Below are 20,020 nucleotides of genomic sequence, written 5' to 3'. Positions count from 1 at the left end.
AATTACCTCATAATTAATGTCAAAATGCAAACAGAAGTAAATTGAAAAGTCTGTTCTGAGTTTGGCCTCAAGTCATTCCAGACCCACCGACCAGGGAAGCCCCCCACGCTGGCTTACCACAGCCTGGCTGGAGCTCTCCTGCAGGTCCCACAGCAGCAGGTGGTTGTCGGCCAGGGAGATGACCTTCTTCCCATCTCCCATCGGCTCCCAGGTGACACTGGAAGGAGAGGAACCATGTTAATGTGGACCTGTGGCTCAGAGACTCCACTCACATCCTTCACACTCTGGCAACCTCATGCAGCCCAGTCACTGGAAGTCACCATCCGATGCGCCCTGTGGTCTCACTTCAGTGGACTGAACGTGTGCTTCACGCTGAAGCCCTGACCCCCAGAGTGTGACGGTATTTGGAGAGGGGGCCCTTAGGAGGCAATCAGGTTAAATGAGGCCATGAGGGCTGGACACTCATGAGGAGATCAGAGTCCTGTTAAGGACAGACACCAGAGATTTCACCTCATCTCTCCCTGCCATGGAGGACAAAGCAAGACAGGACCGTCTGCAAATCAGGAAGACAGTCCTGCCAAGAACTTGACTGGCCAGCCCGAGCTGGACCTCCAGAATCTAGAACCATGAGAGGCAACCATCTGGGTGCCCATAGCAGTTAAGCCAACTCGAGCCCACCAGTGTCCACCAGTGGCTAAGGAGTCGAGGTCAGGGTCCAACCATGCTGGTAGGCAGCACTGTGAGGAGCCACAGGAGAAGCTGTTATGGACAGGGTGCCCTCGATTTTGTAGGCAGAGGCAAAGTCCTGGGGGACAGGAGGCAGAGCTGAGCACTGAGTGGACAGAGAACCACAGCCTGCCCAGGCCCAGGCCTGCGCTGCCTGGGGAGCAGAGTCCTTCCTCCACGTCTGAGCAGGCAGAGCTGGTTTCCCAGGTGCAGCACACACGCCCACCCTAGCCAGCACAAGGCACATCTGAATAGTTCCCAAGGGGCCCCAAATCCTATCTCTGTGGTGAAAGCCATAAAGAGATAGAAAAAAATCTCAATTCAGTCACAAACATAGGTTTCTGTCTTCCTGGAAGAAACTCTTAAAGAGCTCGCAAGAAAAATAGTTTCATTCCATGCAGTCTGAGCTGAGGCGATGTTCTCTCGTCAAGGGCACACGCCTCGATGGGCTGGGGCGCCCCAGGAGCACCCTTCTGTGGTCACGGAGCCAGCGGATGCCAGTGGAGCTCCCTGCTGCTCAGCACAACACCGTCCAGAGCTGAGGAGCACAGGCCCAGGCTGGGAGGGACCTCCGTGCTCGTGGCACAGCAGGCAGAGTGCCCCGCAGCTCCCCGGGAACGCCCCACAGTGGAGGGACGGGGAGGACCTGGCTGCTAACGCGTTCCTGCTCGGGTAAGTGCTGGGGGCTGGATCTGAAGGGGCTCCTCCACGCAGAGAGCAAGGGCAACGCCGCCTGGGGAAGGAGGATGGAGGACACAGCCCTGCCCTGGGCGGTAATGCACAGCCCCCTCGACCCCTCGCTCACAGCTGGGCGATGAAGCCAGCCTGACTGACCATCCCAAGTACCTCAGCTTGTACCTCAGGTATACCCCTGTCCATGTGGACTGGGGCGACAAAGGCAAGACCACAACCTAGACTTCGCCACCAGAGCCTGGGGGCTGGAGCGTCCCAGCCAGGCCAAGGTGCCGAGAGGGAAGAGCCAAGCCACCTGCCGCCCAGCGCCCAACAGGGAGACAGCTGAAGCTCAGTCCCGCCACCCTCCCACAGTCTGGCTAGCTTCAGGACACCCCGACCCTGGATGCCTGCTTTGGTGCACAGTTGATCAAGGCTTCCCCGCCCACTTACAGTTGCTGGAGCAGACACTTGATCTGCATTCCTGCCATGACAGTAACCCGTGGGGCGGGGGGCACTTCACCAAGAGCTCAGAAGGCCAGGTGGGAGTGGGGCGGCTGTGGGAGCTGGCACAGACCTGGAAGAGCCAGCAATGCTGGGTGAGGACTAGGTTAGGGTCAGCCTCCAAAATGGGAGCCCAGGCCTCCAGCACTGCTGCCAACCAGTGCCCAGCCCCAGCCCAGAGGTCCCTGTGGCCCTGTTGCACCCACAGTGACCCAGCTTCTAAGTCCAGAGGAAACAGATGAAGGGAGCAAGAGGAGTAGGGTGGGTTCTAGCACAGGTAGGGGACACGCAAGCTACACAGCTGCCTGCTGGAGGAGGGGCTGGCGTGAAGGGAGCAAGAGAAAGCACCGTCCTGGGGCCACAGGCACTGCCCCCAGCCTGGACCACGGCACCTCAGGCAAGGACAGGGATCTGACGGACACTCGGCAAGCTCCAAGTGAAAAGTAATGAATGCCAAAATATATTTTAGAAAAGTTTCCAACTAAGTGGTTACTTTTTAAAGTTGGATATTTAATTTTAGCAAACCTCAGTGATTAAGAAAACTCAGAGCAACCCTACACAACTATATTTCGGCCCCCATCTACCAACACATGGCTCTCCTGGCTCCTTCCATCTAGAGACAACACCAAGACCCGGGAAACCATCGCCAAGTCCCTGCAGGCCTGCCTGCACCAGGGCTGTCCCTGCTAGCCCACTTCTCTCGATTCCTCTCTCACTCTTCCTGTGATCTAACACCTCTACATCCCCACTCCTACCTCATGGACCCCACATCCTACCCCTGCCTTTGTCCACCATTAAAAACTAGAGACCCTTATGCAAGCCTGCTATTTGTATTGTAGATATTAATTGAACACATCATTTCTGTTTATTGTGACAAAACTGTGTCTAAATAGGAGCTATTTGGTTTAAGGCTGCATATTGTTTGCATTGGGTGCTGTAAATATTGATCTCCTCCTTAAAGTCGAGGTATTAGTAACCTGCAAGGACAGAACAAGATTACAGGGTATAAACTGAAATACCTTGGACCCCCACTGCTAGAGAGGATGACTCATAGACAACATGAAGACACAAGGGAAGAAAGTGCCCAAACCAACCAAGGTGCTACAGTAATAGAATCCATCGACAGCTCAGCATATGAAATGACAGAGAAGAGTTCACAATACACATAACTCAGATGATCTGTGAAGCAAAGAATGATATGAGAGAGAAAATGCAGGCAACAATTGATCACTCCGACAAAGAGATAAGAGAGCAAATGCAGGTAGTAAGATTACTTCAGGAAAAAAAGTAATAGATTCTAAAAAAAAAAAAACAAAAACAAAAACAAAATAACAACAGCAAAAAAAAAAAAATGGAAATCCTTGAAATGAAGAAAACAATAAGCCAAATTAAAAATTCAATAAATAAAAAGCATCACCAACAGACTAGATCACTTGGAAGACAGAACCTCACACAATGAAGACAAAATATATAATCTTGAAAATAAAGTTGACCATACAATGAAGATGGTAAGAAACTATGAACAGAATTTCCAAGAATTATTGGATAATGTGAAAAGAACAAATATAAGAATTATCGGGATAGAGGAAGGCACAGAAATTCAAACCAAAGGAATGTACAATCTTTTCAATAAAATAATATCAGAAAATTTCTCAAACGTGAAGAATGAATTGGAAAATCAAATACTAGAGGCTTACAGGATACCAAATATACAAAATTACAACAGATCTACACCAAGGCACATTATGATAAAAAGGCCCAGCCTACAGAAAAAGCATAGAATACTAAAATCTGCAAGAGGAAAGTTTCAGATTACATATAGGGGGAAACCAATTCAGATCTCAGCAGATTTTTCAACCCAGACCCTCAAAGCCAGGAGATCCTGGAACAACACATACCAAGCTCTGAAAGAAAATGGAGGTCAACCAAGACTCTTATACCCAGCAAAATTAAGCTTCAGAGTTGATGACAAAATAAAAACCTTCCATGATAAATAAAAGTTAAAAGAATTTATAACGAGAAAACCTGCACTACAGAACATTCTTGGCAAATATTCCATGAGGAGGGAATAAAAAACAACAATAAAAACCAGCAAAGGGAGGACCTACACTAAAGGAAAAAACAATCAAAGGAGAAACCAAGTTAAAAAACCAAAAATAAATCAAAATGACCAGGAACATAAACCATATTTCAATAATAACCCTGAAAGTTAATGGCCTAAATTCATCAATCAAAAGACATAGACTGACAGATTGGATTAAAATAGAGATCCATCAAGATGCTACCCTCAAAGAGACTCATCTCAGAGTAAGAGACACCCACAGACTGAAGGTAAAAGGATGGAAAACCATAATATCACTCACATGGACCAGGGAAACAAGAGGGGTTCCCATCCTCATGTTAGGCAAAGTGGGCTTCACAGCAAAGCCAGTCAGAAGGGATAAAGAAGGACATTTCCTTAAGGGACTCATACGTCAACAAGACATAGCAATCATGAATATTCATGCCCCAAACAATGGAGCATCTACGTTCATCAAACTTAGTCTTCTCAATTTCAAGAATCAAATAGACCACAACACAATAATAACTGGTTGACTTTAACATACCTCTCTCACCACTGGATAGATCTTCCAAACAAAAACTATAAAACTCAATAATACAATCAATAATTTAGACTTAACAGACATATATAGAACACTCCATCCATCAACAAGCAAATAGACTTTCTTCTCAGCAGCACATGAATCCTTCTCTAAAACAGACCATATGTTATGTCACTCACAAAGCAATTCTTAGCAAACACAAAAAACAGAGATACTACCCTGCATTCTATAAGACCGTAATGGAATGAAATTAGAAATAAATGACAAAATAAATAGCAGAAGCTACTCCCACCCCTGGAGACTAAGCACTATACCACTGAATGACGCATGGATAACAGAAGACATCAAGGAGGAGGAAAGAAGTTCTTAGAGGTAAACAGAACTCCAATACAGAGGGTCTGGGACCCTCTGAAGGCAGTGCTAGGAGGAAAGTTCATTGCATTGAGGTCATTCATAAAAGGAATAAATGGTCAACAAATAAATGACCTGACATTACAGCAAAGCCCTACAGAAAGAACACCAAACACAGCAGAAGACAGAAAATAATTAAAATCAGGGCTGAAATCAATAAAATTGAAACAAACTGCTGACAAAACTTAAAGCTGGTTCTTCAAAAAATAAATAAAATTGATAAACCCTTAGCCACCCTAACAAAAAGGAGAGAGAAAACTCAAATGACTAAAATTCGTGATGAAAAAAGGAAATATCATGACAGACACTACTGAAATACAGAAGATAATTAGACACTCTTGAAAATTTATACTCTAGTAAAATGGAGAATCCAGAAGATACTGACAAATTTCTCGAGGTGTATGGTCTGCCCAAACTGAATCAGGAGAACAAACACAATTTAAACAAATCAGTTTCAAGTAAGGAAACAGAAGACGTCACCAAAAGCCTACCAACCAAGAAAAGCCTGGGACCAGACAAATTCTCAGCCGAGTTCTACAAAGACATTTGGAGAAGAATGAATACTAATACTCCTCAAATTGTTCCATGAAATAGAAAAGGAGGGAAACCTTCCAAACTCATTCTATGAAGTTAGTATCACCCTGATACCAAAACCTGACAAAGATACATCAAAGAAAGAAAACATCAGAACAATATCCCTGATGAATATAGACGCAAAAATTCAATAAAATTCTGGCAAATCGCAAAAACGTATTAAAAAGAAAGTGCACTATGATCAAGTGGGGTTCATCCCAGGGATGCAAGGTTGATTCAACAAACAGAAATCAATAAGCATAATACATCACATCAACAGACTTAAAGACAAGAATCATATGATCACCTCAATAGATGCAGAAAAAGCATTTGAAAAAAATACAACACAACTTCATGTTCAAAATACTAGAAAAACTAGGGATAGTAGGAACATACCTCAACATTGTAAAAACTATATATGCTAAACCCAAGGCCAGCATCATTCTAAATGGAGAAAAATTGAAAGCATTCCCTCTAAAAACTGAAACAAGACAAGGATGTCCTCTTTCACCACTTCTATTCAACACAGTCCTTGAAACTCTAGCCAGAGCAATTAGAAGAAAGAAATTAAAGGGATACAAATAGGCAAAGAAGAACTCAAACTATCACTATTTGCTGATGACATGATTCTATATCTAGAAGATCCAAAAAATTCAACCAGAAAACTTCTACAACTAATGAATGAATTCAGCAAAGTAGCAGGATATAAAATCCACAGCCATAAATCCAGTGCATTCCTACACACCAGCGATGAATCCACTGAAGAGAAATTAGGAAAAATACCCCATTCACAATAGCCTAAAAAATAAATAAATAAAATACCTGTGAATCAATCTAACAAAAGAGGTGAAAGACCTCTGCAATGAAAACTACAGAACACTAAAGAAAGAAATTGAAGAAGACCTTAGAAGATGGTCTTGGAAATGTAAGACCATGCTCTTGGATATGCAGAATTAATATTGTCAAAATGGCCATACTAACAAAAACATTATACAGATTTAAAGCAATTCCTATTAAAATCCCAATGACATTCTTCATAGAAATAGAATAATCAATTATGAAATTCATTTGGAAAAATAAGAGACTCAGACTAACCAAAGAAATCCTCAGCAAGAAGACTGAAGCAGGAGGCATCACAATACCAGACCTCAAACTATACTACAGAGCTATAGTAACAAAAACAGCATGGTATTGGCACCAAAAACAGACATGTAGAGCAGTGGTACAGGATAGAAGACACAGAGACAAACCCACATGTATGTAGTTAGCTCATTCTAGACAAAGGCGCCAAAAACATACATGGAAGAAAAGATACCTATTCAACAAATGGTGCTGGGGAAACTGTAAATCCATGTGTAGCAAAACAAAATTAAATCTCTACCACTTATCTTCACAAAAACCAACTCCAAGTGGATCAAAGATTCAGACACTGGAATAGAGACCCTGCGCCTAATAGAAGAAAAAGTAGACCCAAATCTTTATCATGACATGATGGCTTAGGACCCGACTTCCTGAACAAGACTTGAAGAACAAGAAGTAAAATCAAGAATCAATAAATGGGATAGCATCAAACTAAAAAGCTTCTTCTCAGCAAACAATCAATAATGTGATGAGAGCCCTACAGAGTGAGAGAAAAATCTTTACCACATGCACCTCAGATAAAGCACTAATCTCCAGGACATATAAAAAAACTCAAAAAATGCCAGGCACGGTACTGTAAGCCTGTAATCCCATCGGCTTGGGAGTCTAAGACGGGAGAATTGTGAAATCAAAGCCAGCCTCAGCAACTTCGAGGCGCTAAGCAACACACTGAGACCCTGTCTCTAAATAAAATACAAAATATGGCTGGGGATGTGGCTCAGTGGTTGAGTACCCCCAAGTTCAATCCCCAAAAAAAATTAATATCACAAAAAACCCATTAATCCAATCAACAAATGGGCTAAGGAACTGAATAGACACTTCTCAGAAGAAAAACAATTGATCAACAAACAAAAAAAAATGTTATTTCTAGCAATTAAAGAAATGCAAATTGAAACTATGCTAAGATTTCATCTCACTCCAGTCAGAATGGCAATTATCGAGAACAAGCAATAATGAATGTTGGCAAGGATGTGGGGAAAAGGCACACTCATCCGTTGATGGTGGGACTGCAAACTGCATCTAATCTGGAAAGCAGTATGGAAATACCTCAGAAAACATGGAATGGAACCACTCCTCAGTTAATAACCAAAGGACTGAAAAATCAGCATCCTGCAGTGATGCAGCCACATCAGTGTTCATAGAAACTCACAATATTCACAGCAATTCACAATTGCTAAACTGTGGAAGCAACAGATGAGTGGATAAAGAAAATGTGGTACATATACACAATGGAATGTTACTCAGCCTTAAAAAAAGAATGAAATTATGGCATTTGCAGGTAAATGGATGGAGTTGGAGACTACCATGCCCTAAGTGAAGTAAGCCAATCCCAAAAAGCAAAAGCTGATGTTTTCTCTGATAAGTGGATGCTGATCCATAGTAGGATGGGAAATAGGGAAGAATGAAAGAAGTTTGGTTCATGTAAAGGGGAGGGAGGGGAGGGAGGGGAGGGAGGGGTGGGGCTGTGGGGATGGGAAGGACAGTAGAATGAGACAGACATCATCACCCTGTACGCATGTCTGATTGCACTACTGGAGGGACTCTGCCCCATGCACAGCCAGAGGAAGGAGAAGTTGTGTTGTATTTGTGTGTGTCAAAATGCATCCTACTGTCGTGTACAGCTGGTGACAATTAAAAAAAATTAAAAATTCAAAAAGGGAAACCTTTCAGATTTCAGAGAGCCGAGTTTTAAATATAGTCACTTTCCAAAAACTTGAGTTAGCCTCATATGAAGCACTACAAATAGGTTGATGCTACATCCTTCTTCAGATCAAGGGTTCTTCAAGGGACTCTGGGAAGGAGACAGGGCCACAAGTTAACAGAATCTCATGACAGATATTCAGGCACTGAGCACCAGGAACAGGCTCCCCTCAGCACGTCCCAGAGCTCCAGCTGGAGCACAGGCTCCCAGGCCCCACTGTGCACCAGGAAGTGCAGTTTGTCTGCCAAGAACTCCAACTGGTGTTCCAGGCAGCGGGAGGTTCTCCCACTCCAGGGCTCCTCTGAGCACCCCTGGACCAGCGAGTCAGGTGTGGGGGCAACATGGCAGCACAAGGAGGAGGGATGTCCCTGAAGGCACGTCGCATAGGAGCGTCTCCAGGGAGTGCAGCGTGGGCATGTGCTGGCCCTGTGGGCCACAAAGCACTCACAGTGTGTCAGCCGGGCACACATGCACACAGGATGGACCCAGCATGGTCCGGAGCACTTGTGGTGAGTCAGCTGTACACCAAGGCATGGCCTGGTGCATCCCTGAGCATCTTTAGTCGAGCCCCAGACTGCTCGGGGACATGCTGAGGCATCTATTTCCTGTCCTAGGGAGTTGATGGTCAGTGCCAAGTGCCCTGAACACTTGTCTCCCAAATCCCCCAGTTCTGCTGAGCAAGAAGTGCACCCCACGAACACCAACTCCAAAGCCACAGTCAAAACCAGGGCACGCACTCATACTCCACCTGACCCACAGTGCGGGGCGCCATGAAGAGCGACGTGCCTTCAGGGACATCCCTCCTCCTGCAAACAGCCGTGGCAACAGCACCTCTTCCCAAGAGACAATGGGGACCTGGGTCTAGGAGGTTCCAGGAACGGCATTGTGCACTGACCTACTCCTGTCTCACCCACAGGTCTGGGTCCGCCGGTGTGTGGCCAAGGCAGAGACTTCTCTGAGAAGCAGCTCACACTTTCAGTAGTATTATCATAAGAAAAGATTCAGTGGATTTCAAGTGGCTGTAGAAGTAACTTTTTATATCTAAAAAGGAAAGATATGGCTTAATTTGAAAAGAAGCAAAACGAACTTATAGAGCACAGGTAGAGTCCACTTGCTTTAGAAAACAGACTGGTTTCCTGTTCTGGCCGTGAAAGCTTGAAAACATGCTTCGTCTAGTAGACAAAGTCTACTGCCACTTATGTGCAGAAGGTCACGCTGAATACAAAAGGCTCTAAGGATGGCTGCTATGAACCAGGAAAAGGGAGGATGCGCTTGCTAGGAGTCATGTGAACCCCAAGTCTGGTCCTGAAGACTCGCACGCCAGACAGACTGCAGCCCAGGGCTGCTGCACAGGTGCATGTGGCATCACGGGTGGCCTGGAAGAGACCAGTAAGATCTATTCCTGTTAAAGGTTCACACAACCAGCAACACAGGGGAGGGTGCTGGTTTCTAAAAAATAGTCACGAGGCCTGTACATTCACAGAGTGGTCACAAGAAACCCTCAGCAGCCACGGTTCTGCAGGTCCACCACAGAGCCCTCGTGGAGAAACCTCAAGGCAAACAAGGAAGGGTCAGGAGAGAAAGCTCCCAAGAACATGCACCCAGTACAGGAGTCTCCTACAGACTTCATGACCAGACGGCAAGGCCAGCACTCCTACAGGCCAGGACCCAGGCTGGGACAAGCAGGTCACCTACAGGAGAAGAGGGAGCGTGCACATGAGGGAGACGGCTCCAGGAGGCAGCAGCTTCCCACTCTTCACCTTCCCCAGACACAGGGCTGGGCTGCCACCCCACTTCCTTGATGGGGCTGTCCTGCTTCACAGCCAACGCAAGACTGTCCCGTGTCCTCAGTGGTAGCTGTACTGCCCTTCATGCCGGTCACCTCTCAGTTCTCTACAAGCACTGACCACGCAAGCACCCTGCAGTCTCTGGGGCAGAAAGTACCTTACAAATAGGTGCTGAGGAGGACTGGGGAAACTTCGTTATTCTCCTCTAGAGCGTGTCCAGCACACTGTAAATGCTCAAAGAATAAAACTGAAAGAGATTCTATTCATCAGCACAACTCAGTCAAGATCTAAGGGACTTTGTTCAGGAGGCTGAGGCAGGAAGACTGCAAGTTCAAGGCCAGACTCAGCAACTTAGCAAGACCCTAAGCAAATCAGTGAGACCCAGTCTCAAAAATAAAAGAACTGCAGATATACAGTAGTAAAGCACGCTGGGTTCAATACCCAGCATTAAAAAAAAAAAAAAATCAGTGCATTCCAGAGGGTTTGCTGCTCAGGACCAAGTGGCTTGTACAAAGAGGTGTGCTAAGGTGGCGACTCCCAGGGAAGGATGTAGTCAGACACGTGGAGCACACGGGAGGCCCCAGGACCTGGGCCTCTGTTGACTCTGCTCCCCTCTTCCATATCACCCACTCCTGTGACCTGCATGACAGCTTCCCGATAGTGAAGTCCAGCCTGGACACTACCTTCACGTTTGCCCACTTGCATCTTTGACTAGATGTCCAGTTTTCACCATGAACTCCAAACGTCCACACAGAGGGCCTGGCGGCCTCCCACCCTGACTGCGGTGATACTGTCTTAGACCAAGGCTCTGGGTGGCTTAGTACGTGCCTCTCATCCTTAAACACGACAGGCAAAACAAAGAACGCTGGTTGAATTCTATTTTTTCATGGCTGATCTGTCACCTTTGCTCCAATCTAACCTGACAAATTGGCCATGACACTGTCACTTTGTTCCATACCTTGGCTGCTGTGAAGAGTTGTGCGGCGGATGTGGTGCTGCAGTATCTCTGTTTCCTAAGTTCGCACATTCAGAGTGCAACTGCTGGTGAGCACAGATGTACTTGTAACTTTTTGAGGAAGCTTCAAACTGCTCTTGCCTGCACTGTGCAAGGCCTGCTCCTTCACCTCTTGCCAGCTCTTCTTGATATGGCCATCCCAGCAGTGTGAGGAGGTGCTCATGTGGCTGGCTCTGCAGTTCCTCACAACTAGCCAGCAGATTTCATGTATCTGTTGCTCATTTGCGTATCTACTTTGAAAAAAAATATCTTTTTCAGGTCCTTTGCCCACTTTTTATTTCAAAATATTTCTGTTTGCTCTAAAATATTTTAACCCAGCTGTCTCGTTTGCTCTGGAGTCCTATAATCTCCTCCTACTGCTGGACTGTGGGCCACTGACCAGGTCAATGCAGACAGCGAGCCGTGCTCTCCATGCTCAGGGGGCCTCTGTGTTTGGTTGGCTGCTCCCTGTGCTAAGCAGGAACTTTCCGACTGCACGCGACCCCCCTTGCTTGCTCTTGCTCGTGTTACCTATGCTTCTGTGTCTCAACCAAGACGTGATCACCTGGACCAACTGAGAGGCTCTGGGGTGTTACACCTAACTTGTAGATCCATTTTGAGTTCGTTTCTGTACATAGTTGTCCAAGATGCCCTTTCTCAAGTGGACACCCAGTATCCCCTGTGCTGTGGTGCAGAGATCACCCTTCCCTCCTTGTACGTTGCTGGCACCTTGCACAAAGGGCGTTTCACCACGTGGGGTCTACGTGCCAGGCTTCCTGCCGTGTCTCCTTGATCTGTGTGTCTGTCTTTGACACCAGCCACCCTGCTCTGCCTGCCGCAGCTTTCCAGTGCCAGTGGAAGCCAGGAAACAGGGTGCCTCCAGCTCTGCCCTCCGCTCTCAAGATGGCCTCAGTTCCTTCAGCTCCGTTGGAAGCTCACATGAATTTTAAGACGACTTTCTCTTTCTTTGAAAAATGTCTTTGGGATTTTGATACAAATTATACTGAATCTGTAGAGCATTCTAGGCAGCACGGACATTTTAATGGTGTTAATTCTCCAGTTCATAAACACTGGTCATCCCTCCTTTGTGTGCTTTCTCCAGTGCCTTTCATCAGGGTTCTATATTTTTCAGGGTACAGACCTTTCACATCCTTGGTAAAATTTAATTCCTAAAATTTTTATTCTTTTTGATGTTGTTATAAATGGGACAGCCTTTTAAATTTCTTTTGGTGCCACTGTATTGTGTGCAACTAATTTTTATATGTTGGTTTTGCATCCTACAACTGATATCAGAGGTACAAAGGATGCAAGAGGCCACATGGACAAGGTATGCAAACAAACTGAACAACAAACTAGAAGAAATGGATCAATTCCTAGAAACACAGTTCACCAAGACAGAATCATGAATTGTTTATTAGTTCTGACTTTTTTTAAGAGGAGTTTTCCGGGTCTTCTCCATATGACATCATGTCATCTACAAGCAGGAATGTCACGTCTTCCTTGCCAATATGGATGCCTTCAGCCTCCTTCTCTTGCCTGCCTGCTCTGGCCAAGGCATCACTACGCGTTGAATGGCAGTGGCTGAAGTGACCATCTTGTCTTGGTCCCGATCCTAGAGGACCTTTATGCTTTTCACTAGACAGTGTTAACTGTGGCCTGACATCTGTGGCCTGACTGTGCTGAAGTACATTATTCTCTATCTCTTTTGAGGAGAGTATTTATTATGAACCTGGCTGAAGGCATCTTCTGCATCTATTGAGAGGATCATATCGCATTTGTTGATTTACATGTTTGGACCATTCTTGCATCCCAGGCATAAAACTCCCTAATTATGGTGCATAATCCTTAGAATGTGTTGTTAAATTTGGTTTGCATCAAGATTTGCATGGAAGCTCATCAGGGATAATGACCTGTAGTTTCTTTCTCTGATTCTGGTATCATCATAGGCTTGGCCTTATGAACTCTCCTTTAACTGTTTGGGAGGTAACCGATAGTCTCTTCCAGTCCTGAGCTTCTTTCTGTCAGAAGATTTTTGATGATGACTTAGTCTCCTTACTGTTGATTTGTTCAGTTTTCATATTGCTCCATGATTCTGACTGGGGAGGCTGTATATCTTCAGGAATCAATCCGCATCTTCTAGGTAGCCAATGATCTGCTTGCATGTAATTGTTCGTGGTAGTCTCTTACCCTCTGATGATCCTATGATGATCTGTAGTATCAGTTGTAATGTCTGCTCTTTTGTATCTGATTTTATTTATTTGAATGCCCCCTCTTCTTAACCTGGATAAAAGCTTTCCAACTTTGTTTCATTTGTTTTTCTCAGCTCTATTTCATTTATCTCCTTCCCTTTGTTAACTTTGGGCTTACTTTGTTCTCCTACTTTGATGCATAAAGCCGGGTAGATATTTGAGTCTTCCCTTTCTTAATGCAGGCATTCGTTCCTGTGAACTTCCTTCTCAAAACCACAGAGCTGCGCTCCATACAGTGGGTTCCATCATCACGGGTCTCAAGGTACTCATTTCCCTCATCAACATTGGTCCTTTTCAGTTATTTTAGGCACGCTGCTGGAATTAACCTTGGAGTGTTTCACAGCATGTTGCTCTTAAAGGGGCTCAGGTCACACAGATGGGCTCGACAGCCCATTCTGCAATCCACTCCTGGATAGCCACGTAGCCTTGTCCCCAGGCTGGCAGCCCTGATGTGCCTGCTCTTTCTTTATGGAGTCTGCATTTAGAAAAGCTTGGTCTGTAACCCTGGTGACCGTGTCCATCACCCTTTCTATTCCTGCAGGTCCTCCTACTGGCAGTTGCCATTCCCCACCTGCAGTGAGCTTGAAAGCACATTTCTTGTATCTAGCAAGTCCTGCTAACAAAACAACAAACAGCCCTCATGGGCACTGAAGGAGTGCTCCTCTCCAGTGAAGGATGAGAAGGTGCCTGGCTCTGCAAAACCTCATTTCAAGCTCAGAGTTATTTCACACACTGCAAATGTGAAGTTGCAGTTGCCCATCAAAATATTCAGGTTTTGGAGCCACAATGTCCCTTGCATTCCCACCCACTTGCAATGATGTACAAGTTGTGATGTGTCTTTCCACGGCTTCCCAATGGGTGCTGATGTGTAGAACATCGCTGCAGTTACGACCTACAGAACTGTCCTGCAACTTGCTTTTACTTAAAATGCATCCTGCACAACATTCCCTGTCAAACAGATACAATCCTTTCCAAAACCACACCAAGCTCCACCATGTGGACTTCCAGAATTTTTAAACCCAGTTCCCTAATACATGATATTGCAGTTGCCTCCAATTTTCACACCACAGATTCACAGGGTAAAGCAATAAGTATCCTAGAGGTGAACTTCTTGGCACACTTTAGGGTCAGTTCTTAGAACTTACAATCAGAAGACAGATGCATTTCCTGTTAGTCTTCTAAAAAAGCACACCCCACAGCCTCACTGACCTGCACCATTTGGTAAAAGCTCCCCACCTGCACCTCAAAATGTACACCTCTGCTGCTTTACTCTGCAATTCCTTGACAGCTACAGAGTGTACACATCCTGTCCAACATGTACCGGCTGCTTTTAATTCTTCTGCAAGCACCTGTTCACTTTCAATATCTAGTTTGGAAGGGAAGCTATGGCCTTCAAAGGACATCTACAATGTGTGATGGCCTCCTCTTCCTCTACGTCCCCTTCAGGTAAAACCCAGCGAGCAGAGGACTGGATGGGTGGAGTATCACAATGCTAGAAAAATCACCAGCTTTTCAGTTAGAGCTTAATCCAATCTGCTCTACTGGAAAATAAGAATCTTAAAATTACAATAGTATTAAGTGAAATACATCGTATGTCCAAGGAAAGTTAAAAACCTTAAAGTTGGGAGTCAAAATTTCAAGCACCCTGAACAGTGTCGGAAAGCTTTTTATAAAGGACTAAAGGAAAAGGACTTTAGGCTTGAAGGGCCAGCTGAGGCTTCTGGACCTGCAGGGCTCTGTGGCTGCAGCACAAAAGCAACCACAGGAACACGTGGCCAGACAGAGGCAGCAGAGCCAGTAAAACTTCACTTAAAAAGCAGTAGAGGGCTGGGTTAGGCCAGAGGCTGCCGGTGAGGGAGGGAGGGTAGCTGCCTGTATTTTTACTACAGTGTTTAAAATAGATAAGGCAGGAATGCGGAGTGCTTCAATTGTCCAGAGTGACTCATACTGTGCTGAGTCCAGTACTTCATAATCTAAATTCTGAAACAAAAGCCACTTGGTCCACTTCATCTGCCTGACGTATGTGGAAGCCTCAGACACCCTCTTCAGCAGCTGGAAGCACCAGCATGGAGCCCCTAGGCAGGCAGGAAGACTCCACATCAGCTAAGCATGACGTGGAAGGGGGCAGAGTGTCAAGGTACCGGCAGTCAGGGTTGGACAGCCAGGGCTCCAGCAGAAGGCAAAACAGTGTCAGCAGCCTGCCCATCCTCGAGCCTCCGACCTGGCCTCGTCCCAGCCTGCTGTGCAGCTGGTTACCCGTGGTTACCAAGCCACGGCTGCTCCTGCGTCTCTGTGGCCTCTTCCCCACTCTGCCCTAGTTGGAAGACTATTCCCATCATCCAAGAGCCTGGCTTTCTGGGGTGTGGGACCTTGTACTTCCAGAGGAGAGAGACATCTCCTCCAGAAGACAATGCAGACGGCAGGGTTAGCTGACTGTGGAGCTGAGCCTGTAGCCAAGTCCTCAATCCTCTCATCAGGATTTTTTCTTTCTGGGGTAGGAACTTGAATCCTCATGGAAACAGCTTTCTCTTCCAAAAAACACAAGTGAAGAATGTCAGCAATAAGGCTTCAGCAGGTTGAGCAGATGCATGTTCTCCAGTGGCAGATTAGGACTTCCTAAAGCTGGACACACGGCTCGCACATCAAACCCTGGGAAAGCCAAGCACTGAAGGAGAGGAAAACGGGATTTCTAATGACCGCTGGCCTTTCACTCCTCTTCAAAGACGTAAAAGTCACTGAGCATTCCAACTAGTTAGAAGATGGCTTGCTGTGCAGTCAAGGGCTTTGCTTCAGCTTTTGCTCTGAGCCACCAGGGGCAGCCTGGGCCCGGAGATCGGGAGCTGCTCCTGGGTGCACAGCAGCAGCTGCTCCAAGTCACTAAGGTGTACTTTGCAAAGGCACATGGGCACAGCCACAAAAGCACAGTGTGGCTTCTCCAGGTGACCAGCAGGCAGCCAGTGGCCAGGTATCCAGGCTTACACCTCCCGGATGGCCTTCCCTGGCCGCAGTGCCCAGCAGCAGAAGCCCCTGGGGTCTTACCTTCAAATCCAAGTTATGGCAGAACTTGTTTTAAGTAAAGATCTAATGGATTTACCACAAAATACAATATTTTAAAAGGGTTATAGCATGTTTCTAATGAGCAAAATGACCAGAAAATGAATGAAAGTCTTTTCTATTGGACAGAAACTCTGGTCATTCATCAGAGCTCCTAACAGACAATGACCCATTGGGATTTGGGCTTGCTGTAAAGGTGGCCCACAAAGGAAAGGCAGTGGCTTTACACCCCTGTCATCTGGCCACTGTGGCCTGGGCTGCACAGCAGAGCTGGGCTGTCAACATGACTTCCTTCTGGTGAGATCCTCAAGTCAGGGGAAGACAGTGTGCTCTCGACTGGGGTTGGAGCAGCACGGGTGTCTGGCATGCCTTCATGGTCTGCAAGTGCTTCCACACAGCACCCAGACACTGAGCCACCCTCCCCTGACCAGAACGACTGAACCCAGGCCACTCAGCCTGAGAGCACCTCATTCCTTCCATTCTCAGTTCCTCCTGCACCTGTTCTACAATAAAGGACATGTCTGCAACTGTCCTTGTTCCTCAGAGGGACAAAAGAGACACTTTCCTAAAAGTGGCCCTTGGTGTGTGTCCCTGGACCACAGCGAGCCTTCCTGGAGTACACTGGACACATGTGGTGTGTGCCCACCTGAGGGAATCTCCACCATGTCACTTTTGGAACAGAGAAAACCTGCTGCTCAGATGCTGAACCAAAGAGGCAGCAGTAAGACAGCAGGGGCCTGACACTGGGACAAGCAGCGCAGTGTGAAGTGACCCGTGCTGTGGAGAGGCTAAAGGAAGCCCTCTGCACACAATACACCTTGAAGTGCCAAGATGCAAGTGCTGTCATGCATAAGACAATGCAGGACCAGCCCCGAGCCAGGCAGGGAAAGGGCGACTTATGGCAGGACCCTGGGCTGGGAGGTGTTGTAAGGCACCTGGCAAGGTGGCACTGCTGGTGAGTCAGGACCACTTCCTAGTCCTTGTCCCCTGACCACCTTACCAGAGACTGACAGTGTCAGGCCCTCGTGCTAAGGCCTGGACTCTCTACACCACACAGGCCCATCACGCATGTCCTGAAGAAGGTGCCCCGCACTGGCAGACTTCTACCATGGACGGAAGCCAAGGCTGAGCAACTGCAGGCCATGAACCAAGGGGTGGTCACCATTTGTTTCTGAGACTCTTCAAGGCTGAAACTCTGCAGTCCATAAATTTAAAATGAAAAACTAACCTGCCTTTTATAGGTGTCAGGAGTCAATCTTGGCACATTGATATGGATGATACAGAGATTCCAAAAGCAAATAATAATAATAATAATAATAATAATAGGAGGAGGAGGAGGAGGAGGAGACAGGGTTGTGGTTCAGTGGTGGAGCACTTGCCTATGTGTGAGGGACCCTGGGTTCAATAACCAGAACCCACGGGGGAAGGAAAGGAAAACTAAGGACTCCAGGTAACTTTTATCAATTATGTCACCCATGGTTTGCTAATTTGTCTTTGAAAGGACTAGACAGAGAAGTCAACCAACCAAACTGGGGCAGATAAGAAAGCTCATGGATTCTTCCTGCTGGACTGGCTTAGGGTGGGTTCCTTAAAGATTCTGGTAGGAGAGAGAGTGTGGGTATCCTACAAGGAAAAGACCTAAAAACCAAGAGGCAACACCAAAATATAGGAAGAGACATACCCAGCCTCCTGCAGCCCTGGGAAGGGCAGGCAAGGCAACCTGAAAGGCAAGACATCACAGGCCAAGGGTCCCATGGCCTCCTCTGGTGACGTTTTCCATAGACTGTGACTGCAGACCTCAGTATTACAGGTGAGCACGAGGAGTTTGCAGCTCAAGGTCAATAAGGAAAGCAAATAACCACACACACACACACACACACACACACACACACACAAGGCAGAGTAAATAAGAACTACCATTAAGCAAACAGAAAACCCAAGTTCATTCTCTTTAGAAATCCACCATTCCTACAGTTGGTGTGCGAGAGTCAGATACAGGGTGGACAGCAAGCTACGCCTGCATGGGCCTGATGGGCCACTAGTGGGGATGACCATGCTTCCTGCCTCACCTGGTGGTGCTCCAGCTCTGCCCTGTGGCCACAATTCCCCAAGTGAGAGCCTCAGGCCAAGCCTCCAGTTTGATGGCCCAACTCTGGCCTTCTCCCACTTCCCGCCTTCAGGGCTCTGTTCCATCCTACAATTCCTGTGCATGTAAGACAGGCAGTAAGTGACTAGACAAGGGCTGTTTGCTCTTCTGCAGGCAATGCAAGACTGCAACCCCAACCAGAGCTAGCAGATACGCACTTCGGAAGAGCATCTTTAAGGTGCTTCCACAGAGCTGCGCCGCAAAGAAACACCAGCTATTCCAGGGGGCTGATGGCTGAGGGAATCGACGTGGGAAACCTGCTTTTACTACACACCCCATTATTCATCCACGGCTGATATGTCGGAAAATAGCTGCTTTATTTTGTAGGTAACAATCCAATAATCATTCCTGTTTGCAGCACACCTTGCAATAGCTGGGATATGCAAAGTGCAATAAAAAGAGAAACTATTTTATCATGGATCATCACCATGAAACCAGAGCTATAAACATGGGGAAATAACTTAGGATGTCTGCCATTCTTGCTACTCCAAACCAAGAAGTTTATTTCTTTGTTCATAAAAATCATCCACTTTTCTACTTTATCACACTCTACCAGTGACTAAGAGGACTCATGACAGTATTAACAAATGGGGAAAGAGAAGCTTGGTCTCATGTAAGCATGCTACACCCTTCCCGATCCTGGAGAGAAAAGCAAGCACAGGAGGGCTGCTCCCGTGAACGCCCCATTTGCCAAAATAAGCAAATAAAACACGGGACCCCTGGGAGGCAGCCAGCAGGGCCACAGCAGGCAGGTGGCACCTCGGCAGGGTTCATGCCCCTCAGAGGAAGCACACCCTTTCCTCAAGCAAGAGGCTCCTGGATGGACGTGCTGGACGTGCGCTGCCCTGTGCTCCAGCACCTTGTGAGGCAGTTCCAGAGACACGGAGAAGCTCTCACAGAAGCCACGGCACTCAGGATGGAAGTGGGGGTGCCAAGGCCTACAAAAGAGGGAGCTACCACTGTTAGATGGTGGAGTCACCGCTCTGCCACATAGGGCAGAGGTCACGCGCTGCCAGGACATGAGGGTGTCAGGTGCCTTGCCTGCTCCATGTGCGCCCTACAGTCTGAGTTCACTATTACTCTGACAAAAGGAAGATCTTAAAATATTCGTCTAAGCAATAGTGATTAAGTCATTGGTTAGACACCAAATGTTGAAAACCCCTTTAAGAAAAGGATTTAAAAAATTACTTCCCAGTTCACAAAATCTCCCTTAAAACATACAGATTTGGCAACCTGGCTCAGTTTCAGCAGTTTCTTTCTGCTCAAAAATTTGCAATAAGCACAAAGCAGCATTGTGCAAGAGCCACAGGAGTGGCACAAGAAACGAGCCTACCATGAAGGAGACCCAGTTTGATCAATCTGCATAAGGACAAGATCTTCACATTGGAGCACAAGGAACACCTGCAGGGACAGACCCACGTTGACAGGATGCCTGGCAACACATCTGATGTAACAGCCT

At 46.6% G+C, this 20,020-nt stretch overlaps 2 protein-coding genes across 5 annotated transcripts in view; both read right to left on the bottom strand.

The window, feature by feature from the left end:
* Nucleotides 1-20,020, bottom strand: part of ADI1 (acireductone dioxygenase 1) — a 214,875-nt gene that overhangs the window by 33,206 nt on the left and 161,649 nt on the right. The window lies entirely within an intron of this gene.
* Nucleotides 1-20,020, bottom strand: part of EIPR1 (EARP complex and GARP complex interacting protein 1) — a 118,066-nt gene that overhangs the window by 17,930 nt on the left and 80,116 nt on the right. For all 4 annotated transcript variants that reach the window (XM_081264934.1, XM_081264933.1, XM_081264935.1 and 1 more), the window contains one exon: nt 118-217. In XM_081264934.1, the coding sequence (XP_081121060.1) occupies nt 118-217 (100 nt within the window). The remainder of the gene's footprint in view (nt 1-117; nt 218-20,020) is intronic.

The sequence above is a fragment of the Spermophilus citellus genome (assembly GCF_964194105.1).
Source record: "Spermophilus citellus genome assembly, chromosome: 13".
NCBI lineage: Eukaryota > Metazoa > Chordata > Mammalia > Rodentia > Sciuridae > Spermophilus > Spermophilus citellus.
Note: the sequence above shows the minus strand (reverse complement) of the source record. Positions and strands in the feature narration are given on the sequence as shown.